The 25,060-nt window shown below is 37.0% G+C and overlaps 1 protein-coding gene across 1 annotated transcript; it reads right to left on the bottom strand.

Moving 5' to 3' along the window:
- Positions 1 to 1,489: 1,489 nt before the first annotated feature.
- On the bottom strand, positions 1,490 to 25,053 carry SELENOT (selenoprotein T). The gene is made up of 6 exons (XM_047875405.1): positions 24,816 to 25,053; positions 7,547 to 7,657; positions 6,846 to 6,972; positions 4,698 to 4,785; positions 2,761 to 2,914; positions 1,490 to 2,238 (listed from the first exon to the last, which is right to left on the bottom strand). Exons 1-5 carry the CDS (start codon positions 24,950 to 24,952, stop codon positions 2,790 to 2,792), a joined length of 588 nt encoding a protein of 195 aa, XP_047731361.1. The 5' UTR covers positions 24,953 to 25,053; the 3' UTR covers positions 1,490 to 2,238; positions 2,761 to 2,789.
- Between the last annotated feature and the right edge of the window lie 7 nt (positions 25,054 to 25,060).

Genomic DNA, 25,060 nt, shown 5'->3' with positions numbered 1-25,060 from the left:
TATATGTTTTGTATATCTTGATACTGAGGTATAAAGCCATATTTTGCCAACAGATTTTTTTTTTATTAATCTAACAAGTAATTTCGTCCACAAGAGCAACTGTGGTAAACACACCAATAACATTAGCCAAGCTGCTGTAATGTTCTATGGTCTTCTAATTAACATAGTACATAAACATTTATAAACAACACAGCCACACCAGTTTGTAAGCAACTAATAAATTCTGAAATGTTAGAAATATAATAAACTAATCTAAATACTTTCTTTTTAACTTTCCCCTTTCCAATATTCATGCTTCCCACTAATTTTTTCACTAGACTATTAAATCCTAGATTTAAATACGGTCAAAGATAAAACAATATTGAGATGAGTGTCGAAAAAATAAGACACTGAGTTTTATCAGCATCTAAGCCACTTAAAGCTATTCTCCAAAAGACAAGTTATTCACCCAAGACAAACATGAAAAAAAGTTAAAATTTAATCATAGGTTCTTCAAGGTTAACCTGTCAGATACATGGGAATACCCAAGGCTTGAGTTTGGAAGGTCTAAATGCCAAAAGGTTAACTTGTCACTAGTGGAATGGCCATCAGCTGAGGAAAGACCCTAAACACACTGAGCACTGTGTTCACTTTACAGGAGACAGGAAGTCTGGGCTAGTACTAATTAAGTTAACAAGGTTTTAAGCCCTAGGCAAAGATAAACTATTACACCTGAATAATAACCTCTTAGTAACTTCCAGCTTAAATTGTATTGACTCTTGCCATTATAGGAACTTAGGTTAACAGTTCTGCAGTCTTAATTAAAAGGATGAGCCATTAAATCAATTTCCTGAAGTGAATTATCAGACTAACTTCCTGTTAGCTAGAGATTACAGTATATTCCACCTTGAGGCTGTAAAATCATGATGATTACCAGACATCAGTTCAACAAATATCCAGTGATAAATGAAGTATAAGGTTGTGCTAAGTGTTTGGTAGACCAAATGTTGAATTAGCTCATAATTTTTCCTCAAATCACTTTATTTCTAGTAACAAATCTAGACCTATCATTCCTATTCCCATATGGAAGCTAAAATATGTTAAGACTGTTGCTATAGGACTATTTTTATACATTATGATCCTATTTCCACTAAATTACTTTTACAGTCCATCAGTTTACGTTTTTTGTTAAAAAAAAAAACTATCTTTTTAGAACTCTGGAAAGATATGAAATTCACTGAATAAAAAACTTTTCAATTTTGTTCCTTAAATATAATAAAATTCTGATATATGATGGTAAACAAGTTAAATTATTAGGCAAGTAGTCTCCATTCACCTAAAATTAATGTTGTAAAGAGGTTCAACTGAACTTTGAAATGAGTGAGTTTCAGTTATCCTAAAAATGGTAAATGACTTATTACTGTGTGTGAATCTAAAGTGTGTTCCTTATGAAATAACAAAAATTGAGGAAGACAATTTTAAATATAAGGTTAATAGGTACGCTGGGCAATAAATTCAAACTTTTTATTTAACTTACATCCGCTTAGTTTTTTATTGAGTTAGGTATAAAGGCCCAGTTAATCAACTCATTAGATTGGTCAAGGCAAGACACTTGAACTACATAACAGTATTTAAAAAGCAGTTGGTCTTTTAGTAATTCTCTGGTAATCACACACGCACACACGCACATACACACACAAATTGGTAGAGTACTCTAGATATAGGATTTCCCCCCATTATCTCATATAATGCACTGTTCACAATCTGCAGTGTTTTGAAAACTATATAAATTGGACATGACCAAATTAAAGATGCCTGATAAACTCTTATAAAGTTTTTGGGAACTTCAGCTGTATTCCCAAAAAGATCAATTTTAAACTATAAAAAAGGAAAATTCATATAAAATCACAACAGATTTAACAGACATCTTTGAAAAAAAGTCAAATTGTAACTCAATTTTCTACTTTTCCGAGTATGACTAAGGAAAAAAAAGGTACAAGTAGTAATGTCTACATTTTTTAAAAACTATTAACTGAGTGAATTTGGGGAAGAAAAAAAAGCTATACAGTATTATTGCACTCCACGAATGTGCAGAATTCCAAAATGTGCCAGCACTGAAAAACTGTCTTGCATTGAGGTTTTCCAAGAGGTACAACGAGCCTGCCAAGAAAGCATCTGGTCTGTACTAACAGCTTGCTGTCTTCAGTACAGGCCTTCATAATGTCAGTCACGCTGCTCTTGCAAAAAATCCCTTAATGTCTGAAAGACATAGACAAAAAAGAGTATTTTATTTCAAACTTCACTCTTATAAAATCAACTTATTAATAAGAAGAGAACAGAGAACAACTCTGCTAAGCAAAAGTTAACTAATATTCACCTCTCTGTGTTCACACACATTTGCTTATAACTTTTCTATCTTGACCATGTTAAAAGAATCTGCACACTCTTAGCAACTAGTTAGTTGCAGGTAAAGGGAAGATATGTATATAAATATTCTAGCGTAATATACCAATTCTGACCATTAGTAGGAGTTCAGAGTCCAAAAAATGACGTTACAGGCCCAGCTTTTAAGCCTTGAAGATAAAATTATTAGCACAACCTTACCTTGTTTTGGCAGGTCCAAAATGCTCTTGATCACTTAATTTTAATAAAGAAAACATCCATCTATTAAATCTTAAGTTGGGAAATCAAGTGATAATAGACACTAGAATATCTAGTACCTTGCTGATTTGTGATGAGAATGATACCTATAAATAGTTATTGTATTTTTAAACTACTTACAAAAGAGTTTTCAGTGCTGATAGGTGGGGCTATGATCGGTGATGTGGGATTGAATCCATATGCACATTGAGCTTCATTTCATTGTCAAGAATTTGAACAAGCTGTTGCATGGATGGGAGGTGACCAGATTCCAGCTTGGACCACACAGGCACATCTATAAAAATAAACAGTACCACCCCCTAAAATTAAAGATGAGTCTATAATAAGTGTTCATTCTACAAATATTTATTGTCTATATATACAGCTGAGGATACAGAAGTGAACCACAGAATTACACTTCTGTAATTACACCATTGTATAGTTTACATTCCAGTAGGGGAAATACAGAAAGTACTATACAAAATAGCTACAAATCACAACTGTGTATTAAGAATTAAAAGCAGAAGATGCTGAGGGACACAGGGGAGGCTACGAAGGAGCCTTTGCAATTATTACTAAAAGTGAGAGGTATTATTAAAATTGAAAGGTATCATTAAAAGTAAGAGCTGAAATACAGGAGAACAGTGGTGGTACAAGAGAGGCTGGATAGGTGAATGGGGACTAGATCAGAGTCAACAAACTATAAAGAGCCAGGAAGCAAGCATTTTCGGCTTGCAAAGACATATAGTCTATCACAGCTACTCAACTCTAATTGTAGTCTGAAAGAAGCAACAGGCAAAACAAGGGCATGGTTGTGTTCCAATAGAATCTTATTTAAAAAGCAGGCAGCAGGACAGAGAGTGCACATGGCCATGGTTTGCTAATCCCTAGTCTACATCATGCAGGACCTTTTGGCTATGTTAAATGTTCTGGTCTTTATCTTGAGGACAAAGTAAAGCCACTTAATGAACTTGAGGCAGTAAAGCAATGAGACGAAAATGATGTGCATTAAAAAAAAAGAAAAAAAATCACCCCACTGTTTGGAACAGGTATCAGCAGATTTTTTTGTAAGAAGCCAGATAATAAATGTTTTAGGCTTTACAGATCAAGACGCAAAATCCAAGAAATCACAAAGGTAACCAGAGAACTAAATTTCCACAAATTTTTTGATGGAACTCAAAACTTTAGGTAATAAACACTAAATTTTGAATTTCATTTAATTTCCTTGTGCCCTAAAATATTCTTTTGATGTTTTGGAACCACTAAAAAAGTGTAAAAACTACTGTTAGCTCATAGGTCATATATGACAACCTCTGGTTTAGAGAATGTATTAGAGGGTAACAAAATAATTATGGCGTGGACTAGAGTGGTGGTAATAAAGATAAAGAGAAGTAGATTTTTGAGAAATGTAGACGGCAGAATTAAGAATCAGACTTAGTAATCCATCAGATATGGAGAGTAAGGGAGAAACTGAGGTTATCCTAGGATTCTGACATGGGTAACTGGGTAGAATGATAATGGTGCCATTATAAATAAACAAGAAATGCCATGGAAGGAGCAAATTGGAGTACACAAGAATTGCAGGAAGCAGAGGCAATCAATAGATTGGGAGTAGTAGTTTAAGATTCCCAAGTATAGCACCTAGAAGAAAGATCTAGAACTCTGTTGAGTACATTCACGAGTCATCATATGGATATAATTCTCAAGCCAGGGGAGATGAGGACCATAGAAAGTGATAATTTTGCATATTATGGAAAACAGAAAAGCCTAAAGGTCATTATAAATCATTTAAAATGTGTTACAAAATTCGGGGCGCCTGAGTGGCTCAGTCAGTTAAGCGTCCGACTTTGGCTCAGGTCATGATCTCACAATTCGTGAGTTCAAGACCTGCATTGGGCTCTGGGCTGACAGCTCAGAGCCTGGAGCCCACTTCAGATTCTGTGTCTCCCTCTGTCTGCCCCTCCGCTGCTTGCACTCTGTCTCTCGCATTGTCTCAAAAATAAATAAACATTAAAAAAAAATAATAAAAAAAATAAAAAATAAAATGTGTTACAAAATGCAAATTATTCAGAACCCACCATTCAAAGTTATCTCAAATGCACCTGTTGACATACACTGGTTCTCAATCATGTTGCTCAAGAAGAAAACCATCATACATGCATAGACCTAAAAGAAAATATAATTAAGTACAACAGGCAAAGTTATTTTAAAGACAAAACAATATTACAACTGAAGACACAGTAATCTTTTAAATATACAGACTCATTTTTATTTGGTAATGATTGTTTTTAAATCTACTTTAAAAGTTTCTATACAGACTATTATTGCTCTTCTATATGTTCAGATAACATATACAGAATAAGAAAAACGCATTCATTCACAGCCGTATACACACTGAAGAATATACATTCATTCACAGCCGTATACACACTGAAGAATATATATTCATAATGCAGAGACAGAATTTCTCGAGATCTCATAATAGCCTTAATAAGTTAAACAAACGAATACCAGCATAAGAAGGGTTTATTTCACCATTTTTATAATGTAAGGTATGAATTCACAAGAGACTAGTGATGCAATAAAGAGCAACTCCACGTATTCAATACAACCTGTCCACGTTCCAAACAAATCATTTTGAGTCAAATAAAAAAACTGGTAAGAGAAAGCACTTGCATATTGAATTACATTCACTTCCCTTTTGAATGCGTACCTATACCCTTTCCAAAGAGAAGTTCCTTGGTGGACAGAAAAGTTTTAATAAAATCACCTGACTAAAAAGTAGGATGTAGTGACAATATCAATTCACAGCAAGTTGTTTCAAAAAAAGTTAATAAAAATGCTCATAGCAAAAGAGAAAGAGCTCTCCTCCCAGTCCCACTTGAACTAGGTAGGCTTTAATTTCTTAAAGGTTACTCTCGCATTTGGAAATGTCTATTTTCATGCAAACAATACACAAGGAAGTTGCATGAAAACTACAGCTTTCAACTATATTCCTCTTCCATAGATCAATAATGTTATATGTCTTCAGAAGTAAAATGCACTAAAGATGGAATCAATAGAATTAATAAATGTAACACAAAACGTCATGAGTACTTAACTTCTAATTCTTAATCTTATGCATAGCAATCTTACTAATAACAGGGTAGAGACACAGTTCAGTGAGAGGTAGCACCTGATGATGTTTATTTTAAGAAGCCTTGCCTGTTACTGGAAATAAGTTTTTTCCTAAGGAAAAACAAAAAAAAAAAAAAGCATAGCTATGTAGGAGTCCACTAAAAGTAGTTTCAGCCTAGAACTAAAGAACAAGACCAGAAACCAGAATACTTCTCAGAAGGAAACCTAAGAAGCAATCTCATCCAAGAGAGAAATAAAACTGTATTTCTCATAGCAGAAAGACCCTCCAGAAAAAGATGATTTTAAGTGAAACAAATGAAAGATATCTAAAAAGAATGTATGCTACAGCAAGACCCTACAAAGGAGAAGAGACAGCACAAGATTTGTATGTCTATTTATACTGATTGAACAGAAGAGTCAAAGGACAAGTAATAAAAACAGAAAATTTTAATAAGAACAAATCAGCAGAAATCCCATTTTTAATGTGAATAAACCCATTAATACCCATATTGTTTGGTATAAAAGCCTTGCATTCTATGTATTATGTTTTTTGTATATGATTTGACCTAATCTATATAATCAATATCAGGTATTAAATTATTTTGTGCCCAGGTTCTACTAAAGTCACACCTCACTATCCTTCAAATAGTAAAAAGATGTGGCGCCTGGGTAGCTCAGCCTGTTAGGCGTCCGACTCTCAATTTCAGCTGAGGTCATGATCTCACAGTTCTTGAGTTAGAACCCTGTGTGGGGCTCTGTGCTGACAGTGCGGAGCCTGCTTGGGATTTTCTCTGTCCTTCTCTTTGTCCCTGACCCTTCCCCTCTCCCGCCATCAAAATAAATAAACTTAAAAAAAAAATAGTAAAAAGATAAGAGCTAATCATTCTTAATACATAAACATAAAAACGAAGGCCAAGAAAAGAAAAACAAATACAAACAAAAAACTAAGTCCAAAAACGGTTAAGTGTCTTGCCCAAAGATTAAAAAATGATTGAAGCTGAAATAATACACGTGGACAGGTGAATCAGCAACAAGTACACAACAATCCAGTAAAATATTTCCATTGACAACCTAAAAACCTACAGCTACCAAACTATTAAGTTACATACCTTATTTTCTTGGCCCCACTGCCAGATGCTAGGAGCTTGCATGCCAAAGAAAGCAAAAGGATCCTTGCCAACAATTATTAAGCCTATTAATACTAGTTTGAAGACTGACAGGAAAGATGCTATGTGTCTATCAAAAGAAAAAAATATATATAAATTCATCAGAAGCCACAATTTCCCACCTAATTCAAAAACTTCCTAACTCAAGTATATGTATACAGACATTTTCTAGACACCAAATCTGGAACTTACTAATTACAACTAGTGAAAAAGATAGTAACTAAAGTTCATTGTGGAGTTTTAAAACAAAACTAAATATCCTTTAAATGAATAAAAAATTAACTTGTAAAATTATACAGCATTAGCCTTTAAAAATCCTATTAACAGCACGGAATTTTACACCATTGACTTTGTATAAAAATTTGGGTGTTCTTCATTTATTTCCAAAATAAAAATTATATAAGAAAACACATCTTTAAAAGATTGCCACCTCTGAAAAAAATCCTCCTCTTTTCCTTCTTTCAGTAAAATTCTAAATTTGGATCAAATAAACTTGCTATTTGTAAAAGAGTTTCTCTGTACATTATAACCAACTAAGAAGTTATAATAACCAATTAATTGAACCAATTCACAGAAGTTTACTCACCAAAGTGAAAAAAAAATTCATTAAAAAAATTACTTTTAAGTTACTGAAATTTACTTACCTATATATGGGTTGAGGGAGGTAATTTTCTCCTTCAATGCGGATGTCTGGGTACCGCTGGCTTATAACCCGCATGTACTCCTCAAACACCCGCCTATAACCTCAGGAAACACTGTAGAAAAATAAAAGTGCTTCCATTAAGTGCTTCAGAATATGCCTACACTTATTTTGCATTTAGACAAAGTCTAAAAATTGCCAGGATTAAAAGTGTTTCTAATGAACAGTGACAAAGTAATAATGATTGATGTTGGAGGATGGCAACATGGAGGTTTTTTCACAAATTTCACATATTTAAGTTACCTTCCCCCATGTATATCCATCTATTAGAACATTAAACATTACAGACTTGGGTTACTGTTGGGCAGCAGCAAGTATCTATTCACATATGTTAGCATATTTTGAGCTCTCAAATCGCCTTGCTTTTTGGGGAGCTATCATTAAGTATAAACACTGAAATGAAAACAACTCTTACACATCTAAAATAGAGACTTGCAAAACTGGGACACAGAAAGCTTACAAAATACCAAGGCATGAGACATGAAACTTTGGCTCTTATTCCTACTCTGCCCCTAACTGGGCAAACATGCCTGCTCAATCACAATAAAGGTAACTTAAAGAACTTTTAAATCCCTTCTTACTCTACAGTTGTTTCTACTTTACAAAGAAAAACAAAGATTGGGAAGATAATTTTCAACAATATGACAGCAATCCATATCATTACTCTAGCAATTAAGTCAACAGCATCCAATATCACCATTAAAATTTCTGAACACTAAACTGTGGATATATGACAGGCTTCCCCAGCAAAAAAAGGGAAAAAGGCCACCAGAGTGCATCTACAGGCAAAAGGAAAACTTTATGACATTGATGAAAAAAATTAAAGACACAACAAAAGACATCTCATTTTCAGGGTTCAAAATTCATATTGTTGGGGCGCCTGGGTAGCTCAGTCGGTTAAGTGTCCGACTTCGGCTCAGGTCATGATCTCGCAGTCCGTGAGTTCGAGCCCCGCGTCGGGCTCTGTGCTGACAGCTCAGAGCCTGGAGCCTGTTTCAGATTCTGTGTCTCCCTCTCTCTGACCCTCCCCCGTTCATGTTGTCTCTCTCTGTCTCAAAAATAAACGTTAAAAAAAAATTAAAAAAAAATTCATATTGTTAAAGTGTCCATATACCAAAAGCAATCTACAGATCCAATACAACTGTATAAAAATTCCAGAAATAGAACAATCCTAAAATTTGTATGGAATCACAAAAAAAAAAAAAAGGCAAAAAACCAGAATAGCCAAAGCAATCTTGAGAAGAAAGAACAAAGCTGGAGGCACCATGTTTCCTTATTTCAAACTGTATTACAAAGCTATAGTAATCAACTATGTATAGTAGTAGCACAAAAACAGACACATAGATCAATGGGACAAAATCTAGAGCCCGGAAATAAACCCACACAAAAATGGTCAATTAATTTACAATAAAGGAGCCAACACTGAAAAAAGGGTAGTCTCTTCAACAAATGGTATTAGGAAAACTGTCAGCAACATGAAAAGAATGAAACCACTATCTTCCATCATACATGAAAATCAACTCAAAATGGATTAAGGACTTGAACATAAGATCTGAAACCACAGACCTCCTAGAAGAAAACATAGTTGGTAAGCACCTTGATATTGGTCTTGGCAATGATTTTCTGGATTTGACCCTAAAAGCTAAGGTATAAAAAGCAAAAAATAAGTAAGTGGGGGCCTATATCAAACTAAAAAGCTTCTGCACAGCAAAGGAAACTATCAACAAAATGAATAAGCAACCTACAGAACGGGAGAAAATATTTGCAAATCGGGTATCTGAAAAAGGAGGTTAATATCCAAAATATATAAGGAACTCATACAACTCAATAGCCAAAAGTCAATAATCTGATTAAAAATGGGGAACCAAAGACAACACAAAAATGGCCAACAGAGGGGCACCTGAGTAGCTCAGTCAGTTAAGTGTTGGACTCTTGATTTCGGCTCAGGTCATCTCACAGTTTGTGAGATCGAGCCCCATGAAAGGGCTTGGTATTCTCCCTCTCCTCTCTCTGCCCCTCCCGCACTCAAGTGCACCTTCTCTCTCTCTCTAAAAATAAAAAAATAAAAACACATTTTTTTTTAATGGCCAACAGATAAATTAAAAAGTGCTCCACATCACTAATCAACAGGGAAATGCAAATGAAAACCATAAGGAGATATAACCCCACACTTGTTAGGATGCCTATTATTTAGGATGCCTATTATCAAAAAGACAAAAGATAATAAGTGTTGGCAAGGAGGTGGACAAAAGGGAATCCTTGTGCACCGTTGATGGGAATGTAAATGGTGCTGCCACTATGGAAAACAGTATGGAAGTTCTTCAAAAAATTAAACACAGAACTACCATATGGCCTAGCAAATCCACTTCTAGGCATATATCCAAAGGTACTACTATCTTTAAGAGGTATCTGCACCCCCATGTTCATTTTAGCATTACTTACAATAGTCAAGACATGGGGGCGCCTGGGTGGCTCAGTCAGTTAAAACACCCGACTCTTGATTTCAGCCTGGGTCACGATCTCACAGTTCATGAGTGAGATTGAGCCCCACGCCAGACTCTGTGCTGACAGTGCAGAGCCTGCTTGGAATTTTCTCTCTCTCTCTCTCTCTCTCTCTCTCTCTCTCTCTCTCTCTCCCTCTCTCTCTCTCTCTCTCACACACACACACACACAAAATAAATAAACTTAAAAAAAAATAGTCAAGACACGAAAACAACTTAAGTGTCCATGGACAGATGAATGGATAAGAAAATGTGGTATAAATACACAGGGGAATACTATTCAGAAAAAAAAAAAACAAAACTTCTACCATTCGCAACAACATGGATGAAACTTGAGGGCATTATGCTAAGTGAAGTAAGTCAGAAAGAGAAACACAAATTGTATAATCTCATTTTTGCACGGAATCTAAAAAAGCCAAGCTCAGAGACATGGAAGCTGGTGGTTGCCGGGGGCTGTGGAATAGGCAAAATGGGGAGATGTTGGTCAGAGGATACAAACTTCCAGTCGCAAAACAAATAAATTCTAGGGATCTAATTTACAGCAACGTGACTATAGTTAACAAGACTGTATTGTATACTTGTAAGCTGCTAAGGGAATAAATATATGTTCTCACCTAATAAAGGTAATTACATGAAGTGATGGATGTGTTAACTAACCTTATTGTGGTAATCATTTCACAATATACATGTATATGAAATTATCACCTTAATTATACATAATTTCTATTTGTCAATCATAGTTCAATAAAGCTGAGAGAAAAACAGGAGGCGGTACCGCCAAATCAACAGAAGAGCTTACAAACTCAGGTAGGATTGTTAAGCATTTAGGTACATTAAATTCTAAGTTAAGGAACACACAAATATAAAGCAGTGAAAGTACAGAGGAAGCAGAATCAGTAATTAAGTGACAGTAAAGTAAAATGTAAGGTGCCAGCTTTGTCAATCACACTGTTATCAAGGAAAAACACACCAACCACCACCACAGGCATCAGGATGATATGTGACTGGGCATAACAGTCCAAACACTAGATCTCAATTTAAGAAAACTCATTTTTCAGGAAAAACAAACAAACAGAAATTCACCTGTTTGCTTTACAATTAATACTTCCTCTACCTTCAGAATAAAAATTTCACAAGAAATTAAGTCCCTAAAAAGTATGAAATTTTTGCAAAGGGAGACAAATTTCCACAGCTATAGTTAAAAGAACTTAGTAAACATACTTTATGTTTACTAAACAATTACCTTATCTAATATTTTATTATTACTGTTGTTAAATTCACCAAATAGTAGTATTTTGTCACAACTGCTTTCTCTACAAGAAATTTTTAATGGTGCTTTTGTTTTGAGAATATTACAAAAATAATCTAGCTCACCTATATGCCTAACTACCTTGAAACCAAGATATGCCCCCTGATGTCAATGGCTCTCAAGTTTGCATCAGTATTTACAATGGAGTTAATTATCTAAAATGATATTCTCTTAACTTTTAATGAAATATTTTGAGAGCTAGAGACAAAGTTAATTGAGTTCAAACTTCTTTTTTAATAGACAAAGGGGAAAAGAGGAAGCTCAGAGAGATGAAGTGACTTTTCCACAGTTATACATCCATATACTTATTAATTCACTCACTCAAATACTTATTGAATGCCTACTACAAGTCACGCACTATATTAGGCACTGGGTATGTAGTGATGAGGGACACAGATACGGTCCCTGCTCTTAGTCAGGGCTGAGAGACTAGAACACAGACTTTGTGATTTAAGATCCTAGCCCCTTCCTCTAGACCCCAATAGAACATTTAGGTGATGCAAGAGCTATCTTTCCCTAAGTCCAGGAAATAATTCCCTTTGGTGACAATGCCACTAGCAAATACCCATACAGTCGAACTCCTGGTGACAGAGATCTCTGAGGTTCTTCCATGAGGAAGACCTATAGATTCTCCCTCTGGGAGAGCTAAAAACCTGTGGGCCCCAAGAAGTCCCTCGTGTTTGCTCTGGAGTTCCAATCCTTTGCCAAGGGAAGCCCAAAGAGGCCTAGCTAGAGAGGTATATTTACATGCAGGCAACACCTCTGGTCAGATTCCTCCTAGTCACCTACTTTTCTGGCTACTGTGCTCAGAAGCCTAATTCTATCCTTGGTTCCTCCAGTCTCAAGTCTTCGGCATAGTCTCAGACCTCCAGATCAAAATCCAGATAGAATCAGCTCATATTCTTGAAACCCAAAACAGACTTTAAAATTGTACCTTTCTTCAAATTTCCAGTTATAAAATGCTGAAGTCATGAGGATGTAATGTACAGCATAGTGACTATAGTTAGTATTAGTGTACGGAATATTTGAAAGTAGCCAGGAGAGAGGATCGTATAAGTTGTCATCACAAGAAAAAAAATTATAACTACATATGGTGACTGCTTTAACTAGACTTACTGCGGTAATCATTCTGCAATACATACAAAAAAGGAATCTTTATGTTGAACAACTGAAACTAACACATTATGTCAATTGTACCTCAACAACAACAAAAAAACCTGTACCTATTTTATTTCTGAAAAATGAAGTTTACAAAATTGACACAACATATTTTTTAGATGAGTTTCCTTACGTCTAAGTAAACTTTCCTCCCTATATTTGTGTCCAGAATTGTGAAGAAAAACTAAAGAAACTTTTCCCTGTATAACTGTTTTCCCCCAAAGAATTTTTCTGTTTTGAAATAGCTATCTCCACTGCTGACAGATGTTTTCCAAAACAAAATATAACTAGTGTTTATCGAGGTGGGCAAAATGTTAAATTAAAGGCACACATGGTAAGGAGCCAGTTCTCATTCCACTTCTACTACCACACCCAGCTCTTTCAACTTATTCCATTCTTTCTGCATCCATGAGTAAGACTCTGACTTTCAGTAAACCTCTAATACATAAATATGTGAACATGCTAAATATATGCTGCAGCCGATGTCTCTTCCTCCTGCCCCAGGACCAAAAGTCCCTAAGAAGTAGACTTAAACTTTGAAATCTTAACGTTAATTCCTAATCACTTTGCAAATCGCTAGTAATCACTATACAGAGTCGACTTGTGCAATTGCCTAATTTAAAATACGTTTTCACGGTACTTTTCTTTTTTCAACATTTATTTATTTTTGGGACAGAGAGAGACAGAGCATGAACGGGGGAGGGGCAGAGAGAGAGGGAGACACAGAATCGGAAACAGGCTCCAGGCTCTGAGCCATCAGCCCAGAGCCTGATCCAGGCTCTGAGCCATCAGCCCAGGGCCTGACGCGGGGCTCGAACTCACAGACTGCGAGATCATGACCTGGCTGAAGTCGGACGCTTAACCAACTGCGCCACCCAGGCGCCCCATTCACGGTACTTTTCTAAAAGAAAAAACTTGCATACAAATGAGATGATCTACATGTAATGGACAGAAAGGATATTTAGGAAATAAAGGAAAATGCCTTGTCTGTGCTACTTCAAATAGATTCTGTGCTTTACTAAGTCTATCATGTTTACAGTGTCCTGACTCATGATGGCAACCACCCCAATTTTCCCCTTTCTGTATTATGTCTGCCCCTAACTGTAGTCAAATGCTTGCTTATATCAAACTTGAGTCCATCACTTGATTTCAGCTCAGGTCATGATCCCATGGTTTGTGGGTTTGAGCCCTGTGTCGGGCTCTGCACTGACAGCATGGAGCCTGCTTGGGATTCTTGTTCTCTCCTTCTCTCTCTGCCCCTTTCCAGCTTGCTTGTGCATACACTCTCTCTCAAAATTAAATGAACTTTAAAAAATATTTTAAAAATGAAACAGGGCAAAATCTCAGATATTTATGAAATAAATACTGAGGATTTCTTTCTATTTTTAGCATCTCTTGAATAAACCTTCCCCTTTTATTTACAATAATCTCCTCGGGACACCTGGGTGGCTCAGTCGGGTTGGGGGTCTGACTTGGGCTCAGGTCATGATCTCATGGCTTGTGAGTTCGAACCCGCATTGGGCTCTGTGCTGACAGCTCAGAGCCTGGAACCTGCTTTGGATTCTGTGTCTCCCTTGCTCTCTGCTCCTCCCCCATTTATGCTCTGTTTCTCTCTCAAAAATAAATAAACATTAAATTAAAAAAAATAATAACTTCCTCTCCAACAGTCTTCTCACTCATACATAGGACTGGATCCTGTTTACATAATGAAACCAACGCCTGCCATTGTTGACAGTCCAGAAAAATGCAAACCTGTCAGAGGAAGGCTTGAATTCCCTGACTAAAAACAAAGAAATGGGATTTAAAAAGTGACTATCTCCCCAAAGGTGAACATTTAACACATTTAATCTTTCCAAAGGACTGATAAGTCAGTCTTCAGAGAACCAGAGAAAAATAAAGTACCTTTTCTTGAGAAAAAAGGACACGTGAGCCAGGGAAGATTGAATGACATCTCAGACTTTCCAGTTTTCTATTCTAGCCTGTCTTGAGGCCCTGCTGCATCCTTGCCTTTAGGTTCACAGACTATTCTTCTAACAATTTTAAAATGCATTTTCAAACATATTGTTCAAACCAGTTCAAAAAGGTTTCTGCTACTTGCATCCCAAGAATTTCAACTAAATTTCTCCCAGAGTGCACCAATAAAATCAGGAAGATATTTTGTAAATACTGTGCTCTCTGATTTGTCTATAGCATTGCTCAGTCCAACAGCTCACTGATGATTGAAAGCTGTGTCTTTACATGTATGTAATCTTTATTTCTCCTTGTTCTATTTAGTAGATGAAGTGCTATAATATAAACACGTGTCTGGTGCATCACCTGCTCTAAGTGCTTTAAGGAATGAAATCTGCAAGGTGTTCTAGGAACTACACAAGAAACAAGGTATTCAGGGAGTGAAAAACAGACTAAAGTCATAAATGTTTTTAAAAAATTGCAAACAGGAGTGCTTATACACTCTGAAGACCAAAATGTGGCCCAGAACTTGTTCAGTTTTTTAAGATGAGGCAGAAGCGGCACCAAAGAAGTATCAGATTAAGGATCAGTATCGTACGAAATCAAGTGATTTCCCTTCCGGCTACCTTACTCTTAGAACACTACAGTGGCCACCACAGTAAAAACGCACACACAAAATATGACTAACGTGACTTCTAAGATTCCTGGCTTCTTTACTGAGTTTATTCGAAAGATTTGACAAACCTAAAATGTGATTAATTATCTTTTTCTGTTCTCTTCCTTCTTTTGTTTTATTCTTGAGGTCATTAGCTTCTAGTTTCTCTATACCACTGACGTAACATTTCAGGAATTCTGCTGCTGCAGACTATTCCACCAAGAATTTATAAACTGCTTAGTTCCTCAGCTCTTCCTGGGGAAGGAATTTTCTGTTTACTCTGGAAAACACTTTTTATAAACTGATTTATACAGTATGTAGTCACTCAATAAAAAGCACTCAATAAATAAATAGAAATTCTTTGTCGCATCTTAAAATACTTTATATATATCAAACTTTTATTCTTTTCAATACATTTTTAAATTAGAGATATGATTCACATGCCACAAAATACACTCTCAGTTTATTTTTTATCAGTTGTCAGAGAAACTGGCAAAAAAAATATATCGTGTTCTATGCTAGTTCAATGGCCAAACTAAAGAAGTCTCTGGGCTGCTTTATTGCTTTCCTATTTGACCTGTGCATTAACCTGCTGGTTGTAGACTGATTTCACATCACAGTAGAATAAACTCAATAAAAAAGCCAGGAATCATAGAAAGAAAACCACCAACAGGACAATAAGTTGTAATAATCAAAAAGGGTGTGTTGGATATCAGAGCAGCAGAAAGAAGACTTGCAGTAGTATAATGAATTCTGGAAGTTTGGCCCCACCAGTAGAGGCATAGAGGCCAGACCAAGAACATTACTGATAAGGGTACGTTCAAAACTGAAGTTTTACATGTATTACATTCTATGCCCAATAGCTACCAAGCTGGAACAGAGGCTAACCAGGTAAAAACCTACTAGAAATGAACACTATTAGGTGATATCAATCTACATTCCAGTTAGGAATATAAAGGCAGGGAGAGGGGGAGAGGGGCAGTCAGGTTATCTCAGGGCCAACCACAGTGGACTGACTATAAAAGGTTGTACTCACTTTTTCAATAAATATTAACTGAAGACACACAATAAGAGATAGAACCCAAGGCAGACAAAAATTATGCCTTTTTTGGCTGGCAACATTCTAATAAAGAAGAAAAAGTGAACTCGTTAATAGTCTACTGGAGAAGATACACTTCAACAACTGGTAATATCTGAAGCTGTTTCTCTTTTGAGAAACAGGGAGGACAAACAGAAAAAACAAAACAAAACAAAAACACCTAAGGGACTACGAGAAAAGTGTCATAAAACAAAAAAGCAGAAATAGCAAATAGAAAAGATTCAAAATAAGAGCCTATATCCAAAAATATTCTTCTGCAAGAAGCAGAAGGATGAGAAGAGGTAAGGAAGCACTATAAGAAATCCCAAAACCAAAAAGCAGAATTAAATATTTTGAGGCCCTAAAATATATATATATATATATATATATATATATATATATATATATATATAATGGGTAGAAAACTGAATAAGTGATAGAAGATAAATAATCAACAAAAATTACAGAAGATCTGAATATTATCATTAACAGATTTCACAGCTACATCAGGTTTCATTTTCAATAGTAAAAAAATCCCCGATAGCCCAAAGAACATTTGCAACCAATGACCATGTTAGGTCACAAAGAATGCCTAGGAAGTAGAAATAGCAAATGTCATATTCTCTGATTAAAGTGCAATAAACTAGGGGCACCTGAGTAGTTCAGTCGGGTCAACATCCAACTTCGGCTCAGGTCATGATCTCACCGTTCGTATCCAGCTCTGCTGACAGCTCAGAGCCTGGAGCTGTTTAGGATTCTGTGTCTCCCTCTCTCTCTGCCCCTCCCCTGCTCACACTGTGTCTTTCTCTCTCTCTCTCAAAAATAAATAAACATTAAAAAAATTAAAGTGCAATAAGCTAGAAATTTTAAAAAACCCAATCTACTTGCTGGAATGGGGGGATTGCGGGGTGGCTTAAATGGGTGACAGGCATTAAGGAGGGCACTTTTCAGGAGGAGCACTGGGTGTCATCTGTAAGAGATGAATCACTGGGTTCTACTCCTGAAGCCAAAACTACACTGTATGTTAACTAAATTGAATTAAAAAAAAAAAAAAATCCAACCTACTACTTCAAGCTCTTCTAGCAGGAATATTAGCTAGTTTAACTATGTCAAAATGTAAATGTGATACCCTTTAACATAATCATAATACTTTATTTCTGTGGATTTAGTTTATAGAAATTATTGGACCAGTACACAACATATTCAAGGATATTCATCTTAGCAAAGTAATTTTGTGAAAAACTGGGATCAACCTACGTGTTAACCAATAAGGCACTAGTTAGATAATTTAAAGAACACTAATCTTATGTAATACTGTGCCTGCTGATGCATCTCCCTATTTACTGACAGCAAATGATAAGTGATGAAGGAGAAGGCAAATTAAAAAAAAAAAAAGCCTATGACTATGAACTCATTTTTTGTAGAATTACATAATACAGTATTGTGTGCAGAGTCGTCTTGAGTCTCTTCAAATATTAATAGAGAGCTACAAGTATTTTTTGCTTTCTTATATGTACTTCTGAGGGGAGAGCAAATTATGTGATCCCAAAATATGCCACTTTGGCATGTGGCTTATTTTGAGCTGAAGGTAATCTAGACCAGGCAGACTCAAAACAAAACAAAACAAAACAAAAAACAAACAAAAAAACCCCCAACTCACTGCTCCCTTAACTACCTGAAAGAATTTAGATAAGGTGCCTGAACCAGACAGAAAGCTGTTATCAGAGGTAACTTTTTATCTGAGGCAAGGCAAACATCTAATTACCAAACATCTGCTCTTATTGTCCTGTGTCTCTCCCCGCCTTTGAAGCCCCAGGCTTAGCTGAGGATACTGTATAAGCCTCAATTGCCCCACTTGTTCTTGCATCTCATATTTTTTATGGGGCTCTCATAAGCATGTAATTAAATGTTTTTCTCCTGTTCATCTTTTAAGTCATTTTGATGAAGAGACCAGCCAAAAGAACCTAGAAGGGTAGAGGAAGAATTCTTCCTCCCCTACACTTATTATTTTTACAAGAAACATGTATTATGTTTATAGCCAGAAAGTTAATTTCATTTTGTAAAAGATCAAAGTCTTCAAGTTTTCAAAGATTTACTTACCAAAGTTCTCATCACAATAAAAGACGATGAAAATAATATATTACAATAATAAAACTTGATAAATGGTAGCATTTACACTGTACTAAGACTTTTTAATTGATTATCTGCCTCCTTTATTTCCTGTCCCCTCTCCCCGCTTTGTGCTGACTCAGGCTCCATTTACATATGACCTTCCTTACTTCTATAAAGCTCTTTCTCTACATCTCCTGGTGGTTTCCCCATACCCCTCTAGATTTCATATCCTCCTCTCAAAGCCTTCCAACTCTCCTTGAATAGATAATCCTTCTTTCCACTAGGTTTTTAAAGCCCTCTATTATGACCTCTTTTAGAACACTGAACAGAAAGCTCTACTGTAATACTGTTTAACATGTCTGTCTCTCCCACCAGACTATAGGTTTTCAAACATTATTGTAAAAAACTAATTCTTATCTCCCTAAATACTGGACAAAAGGGGAAAACAGTGGCATGAAAAAAAGGGGCATAAAAAACAAGGAGCTGATTATGAGCAGTTCTTGCAAAACCCACATGGCAAGATTTCTTCCTCACCAATCCCAGGCTGCACCCCCATCAAGGTAAGTCATGTGAAAACAGGATTTGATTTCCCTTTTTGGAAAGCAGAAAAGGTGACAATCAGATGAACCAGGAAGTTCCAACTACACTCTTCAGTGACAAAGGCAGAAATGAAACACGTATGTATGCTTTCATTTTTTGCCATGAAGCTTCCTAACATATAAAACAGAGTAACAGAATTTTAAACGTTACTTGGCATGCAACCAATAACTTCATGTTAGAGATGAAAAAATTGAGAGCTAAAGAGATTCAGTAATTTCCAGAAAGTCATTCAGAAGATAAGAGGCAGATCAACTTAGAACCTGGGCCTCCAAAGCATCAGTCCAATAAATGCAGTTTCCCAGTAACTATACTATTCAAAATTTATAAGGTTAACTTGGTGTTTCCAAATGACACATTCAATTTGATTTCCACCACTTACCTTAATGGCAAATGGTAAGGAAACAATGTTTCCATTTTCTGTAAGAGTAGATAAAACCTTTAAAACCACTCATATTTTACCTACTTCTAAAAGCTTTGGACTGAAGTACTTTGTTCATTATTATTATTATTATTTTAAACAGGCTCCACATCCAATGTGGAGTTTGAACTCACCACCCTGAGATCAAGAGTCACATGCTCTACTGACTGAGCCAGCCAAGTGCCCCTTTCTTTGCTCATTAAGTAGAGACAACTATTATGTGTACATTATTCATTTAGATACTGCAGTTGTTTGTTGTTTAAATAGTAAAACAAAAACAAAAACAAAATGGTGACTAAGTTCTACATAATTACGGAAAACTTTAAAAATCTATTATAGTGGTAGGTGTGGCAGCCAGCATTTCGTTTTTCTCTAATCACACTCCATTAGTTCTCTACTATCTGGATCAACTTACTCATTTATTTCATTGATTCCAAGAAGTACACTTCTCCTATTTAGCATCTTTTTAAAAATCAGGATTTATCTTATAATCATTACTGTGTCCCAGTTTAAATGGCAGTATTTTTTTTTTTCCTTCTGAGTGGTATATAAAATAATGTGTAACTTAATCCATCACATCTTAGGTTTGGTGAAATACAGTAACTGGTATTTAAGTTTTTAGTTTCAGTTACTATGGCTATTTTGGGGAGATGAAATTTCTTTGTAGGATATTCCCATTATTGTATTTTAAAAATTCAGGGTTCCTCCCTTTCCTTCTCTCTCTCTCTCTCTCTCTCACACACACACACCCATGAAATTGGTCTCCTTTAACATTCTAGTGAATGGCACAGTACCACGCCAGAACTCAGGAGCCATCTTTGACACCTCTCACTCCATGCATCCTCTCCTTCCCCCCAAATATGTAACTTATCATGAAAAACTGCATCTCGTAAAGATCTTAACCTGTCCCTTTACATTCTATTTCTACCACCACCATTGTATTCCAGGCTCCATCATCTCTCACCTGGGCAACTCCCAACAGTCCCCTTAAATGGTTTCCCCATACTTATTCTTTGTCCCCTATAATGTCTTTTCCACAATGATCCTGAGCTTTTCTTAACATGGCCTGCCAGACCTTCCTGGGTTTGTGCCACCTTCTTTTTGGTCTTTGAGGTCAGCAGCCTTGGCTTCAAGCAATTATGTTCTCTTTACTACAAAGCCAGTGAACCTGTTATTCCCATTGCTTGAAAGCTCTCTGGCAATAAATCTTACCCTTTAGATCTCAGTTCAAAGTAGGTTTCCTCATGAAAACCTTCCCTGATCCTCTGACTAGCTGTCTCACACAACTATTCCTTTATAGCAGTTAGCACAATTAGAATTTTATGTGTTGTCCATGGATTAATGACTGCCTTCCATTCTTGCCTAAGATGTCTATGAGAAAACCGAATTCCCAGCAACAAAGTGCCTGCACAGAGGAGGTGCTCAAATATTTATTGAATATGCAAATATTAGGTCCATGGTAACTCACGATCTGTAGGACTCACAATTTCTCCGATTTCTTCAATTCAGCCTTTAACTAATCTTAGTAAGTATCAATATCCAAATCAGTCTTAGGGCTTTATTTTCTTGCCTCCATACCATGAAAGCAAAGGCTGAGTTGGTATAAATTTAAATACAAATCTGTTCTTGTAGTAGTTGTTTCATTTACCTCTAAAAAATACTTTGTGTTGGTTGTCCTAAAATTATAGCAGTGGATTCTTAAATTAACCAAAATTAGAAAATTCTGCTGCACTCTGCTTACATTTTGAAATCTCAGCTTTATTTAATCTACTATTCTTAGTGAATCAGTTGTCAAATACTCAGATAAGTATTAACTGTAAAGAGTTGTAGCCAGTAAGCTCTTTAAATTACAAGTGATTAAATGCTGTAGGTCTGACTACATGTTAAATCTCAAATATGAAAAAAATAAAGCATGCATATAAAAACATCATGCCAAACGGTACCTGTCAGAATACATTCACATACAGAATGCATTTATTCATAAAAGTCACAAGAAAGGAAAATGTTACAAGGGAACTTTATTTTAAGCTCTGATTAGAGAACTTTCTTTTTTACGTTCAATGTTTAAACATCCAAATAAGCAAGATAAGTTTTCTCCCAAAATAAGAAATGAGTTGTCATCAAACTCATCTAATTCTGTCACTCCGTCAATTAACATAAACTGAAGACTTATGTATATAAAGTAATACTGCGCATTCCTGGAAGTTTCATGAGGGATCACATCTATATTGTTCACCATGGTATCTTTAGCCCTGGTACAAACAAGTCTTGAATGAATATTTACTGAAAAAGTACATGAATGTAGAATAGTAAACTTTGTTTTAAGCTATTCCGCACACTGATCTCTCTCCCTTTAATTTCACTTATGTGTTGTGCTGTTTTGTTCTTTAGCAATTATTTTTTTTTTAAATTTTTTTTTTTTCAACGTTTATTTATTTTTGGGACAGAGAGAGACAGAGCATGAACGGGGGAGGGGCAGAGAGAGAGGGAGACACAGAATCGGAAACAGGCTCCAGGCTCTGAGCCATCAGCCCAGAGCCTGACGCGGGGCTCGAACTCCCGGACCGCGAGATCGTGACCTGGCTGAAGTCGGACGCTTAACCGACCGCGCCACCCAGGCGCCCCTGTTCTTTAGCAATTATAAAAGTGGTACAATTAACGGATGATATACTGAGCTACAGTTAAAGAGAGAGTACTCATGGGGCACCTGGGTGGCGCAGTCGGTTGAGCGACCGACTTCAGCCAGGTCACGATCTCGCGGTCCGTGAGTTCGAGCCCCGCGTCGGGCTCTGGGCTGATGGCTCAGAGCCTGGAGCCTGTTTCTGATTCTGTGTCTCCCTCTCTCTCTGCCCCTCCCCCGTTCATGCTCCGTCTCTCTCTGTCCCAAAAATAAATAAACGTTGAAAAAAAATTAAAAAAAAAATGTTAAAAAAAATAAAAAAAGAGAGAGTACTCATAATAAATATAAAGGAGGACAAAAGCAATTGAAAGTAAGGTAAAAATAGTTCTCTCCTTTGTTAATAGTGGTAATTAGTGAAAAATTGCCTTTTACAGCACTTAGATTTCAAGGAGAATTCAAAGAATTTTCACAGATTTAGCCTCAATCGTTTTAGCTTCCTCTCCTCTCCCAAAACTGCAAATGAATGTCCAAGAGATTCTGCCAAAACAAGAAACCAAATATTCAATTTACTATACACAGATTAACCTCTTGGGGAAAAAGTAACAAACAACAAGCTAATTTACCTGTATATGGAGGGCATACTAATAAAATTGTTTCCCATGTATGACTAAAACCAAACAAAACTGATTTCCATACATAACATGCTCTGGGTTACTGAAAAAGAAAACTCTTATTAGACTTTTGGGACAAGTTTGTACTTTAAAAGAAAGAAAAAGAATGAAAAAAATTATGCATCACAAATTCAAATGAAGTACCTAAAATTTTTAAAAAGTTGAGAGGAAGAACTGGATGCCCTTCCCAGAACATTTTGAAAACTTTGCTATGAACATCCTCAGTGGAAGGTGCACTTGTTAAATTATTGTGACAAAGGGGCGCCTGGGTGGCTCAGTCGGTTGGGCGTCCAACTTCAGCTCAGGTCACGATCTCACAGTTCGTGAGTTCGAGCCCCGCGTCGGGCTCTGTGCTGACAGCTCAGAGCCTGGAGCCTGGTTCACATTCTGTGTCTCCCTCTCTCTCTGCCCCTTCCTTGCTCATGCTGTGTCTCTCTCTGTCTCAAAAATAAATAAACATTAAAAAAAAAATTTTAAATTATTATGACAAGTATCCCAACAGAAGCAATTGTAAAAGAAGAGTATTTTGGAAAAGTACAAGTGAAACCAAGAGATGCAAAAGTAGGAAAGAGAAAAATTACATAACTTGGAAACTGCACTCTTTTTTAAACTACTTACATCCAAAGTTTCACACTTAATCCTTAACAATAATTACAGATAGTAAAAATGACTGCCACTCTCTAATTTTTAAAAATTATGGAAAAAGTTGGAATGGTCAAGCCAAAACTTCCATTTACAGTTTTTACAGTACATTACAGAAAATGATATATGCTGGCCACACGGTAAACAGTTCAAGGAGTTTGTTGTTGTTTTTAATCAAGAAACTGCTAGGTTTTTATAGTTTTCACTCCAAAATAAAGTCTCAACATCTCACTTTCGGACTCTATGGGTCACTTAAACTGAATTTTAAAATTTTAAGTATTTGAGTACTCTTTAAAGATTAAGCAAAAAAAAAAAAACAAAAAACAAACAAACAAAAAAACGGCTGGGTAAGCAGAAAATCTAACCTTTAATACACTTATATTAATAAAGTTTTAAAAAGCCAATTTTAACTGCATTATGGCCAACACCAACACTCCAAAGTACCATGACTCTGAAAATTTACTTACCTAACCATCCTATCCTGAAGAAAATACAATCTTTTGTGATACAGGATTCTAATTTCTACAATTTTACTATTTTAGTTTAGCCTTTCAGTCTCCCCCAACCCAGTTACCTTATTACATGCATTATTGCTCAAGTTCTAACTTAACTAGGTAACAACAAAATCACAGAAAGAACAACGTCGACAAATGCCAGGTTTTTTTTTTCTGGTTCAGGGTTTTGTTTTTGCTTTCGTTTGTTTTTTTTTGTTTTGTTTTGTTTTTCTATTTATCTGAATGCATAAGATAGAAACGTAGAAAGACATGCTCCAGGGAAGGGGGTGTAGAGGAATGGGGGAGAAAGATAAGAGTTGTTTGGGAGTGACCGTTGTCAGAAGAGCAACGTGCTCCTTTTCAAAGACCTTTTGGAAATTGCAAACTGAGAAATCAGCCTCCCAGGACCTCTCCTCGTCCTCCGGCTGTCAGAATCCCCACTCCCTCACTCAACAATCGACCGGGGAAAGTCCAGCAGAAAAGGCGTCTATCCCTCGTGGGTCTCCTCCAACGACCCGAATTAACCTTCGCCCAGCGGCGCAGCGACGGCGCCCGGCAGAACCCCGAGAAAGGGGAGAGGAAAAGGGAACCGGGTGGCAAACACTGGAGCTCCTCCACCGACGCTGCGCCAACTCGTGCCCACCTCCGCAAGCAGCCAGGGTGGCCATGGCGTGACGCCGCCAACCGGTCCTCCGTACTGACAACTGTCCCCACCTCTTCGCCTTTCAGTATTTAACCTTCCCTTGCCCTCCTTCCCCACTCCCACCATTCTAGGAGGCAAAAAAGAACTGAGCGAAGTGAGCGGTTATACTTGGAGAAAAGAAGGGCAGCCTGACAGTCCCAGGAAGGCCCTCTGAGAAGGCAAGCTGCGGAAGGCTGCTGGCGCCGTTCTTCCGGGCCAAGGGGGAGGTTCAGCCCGCTAGGCCGCAGAGCCGGGGCCTCGCCTGGCGACAGAGGCCGAGCAGAGGCGCGGCGGCACTGCCGGGGCCCGGCGCACATACTCACCAAATCTGGAACTTGAGCAGCGGCCCCGTGGCGTACTGCATCTTTAATCTTTTGCTAGGCACGCCGCCCAGGTTGGCCGAGGCATCGCTCCGGATCACCGCCGACGCCGCCACCAGGAGAACTAGCAGAAACCTCATCTTAATCGAGCCAGCCACTTCGGCCGCCCTCAAACTGAGACTGCAGCCAGCCCAAGGCCGAGCGGGAGCCGCGAGCAGCTCCCCACCGCGCAGGCGCGATCCGCCAAG

Source organism: Prionailurus viverrinus, chromosome C2 (assembly GCF_022837055.1).
Source record: "Prionailurus viverrinus isolate Anna chromosome C2, UM_Priviv_1.0, whole genome shotgun sequence".
NCBI classification, from domain to species: domain Eukaryota; kingdom Metazoa; phylum Chordata; class Mammalia; order Carnivora; family Felidae; genus Prionailurus; species Prionailurus viverrinus.
Note: the sequence above shows the minus strand (reverse complement) of the source record. Positions and strands in the feature narration are given on the sequence as shown.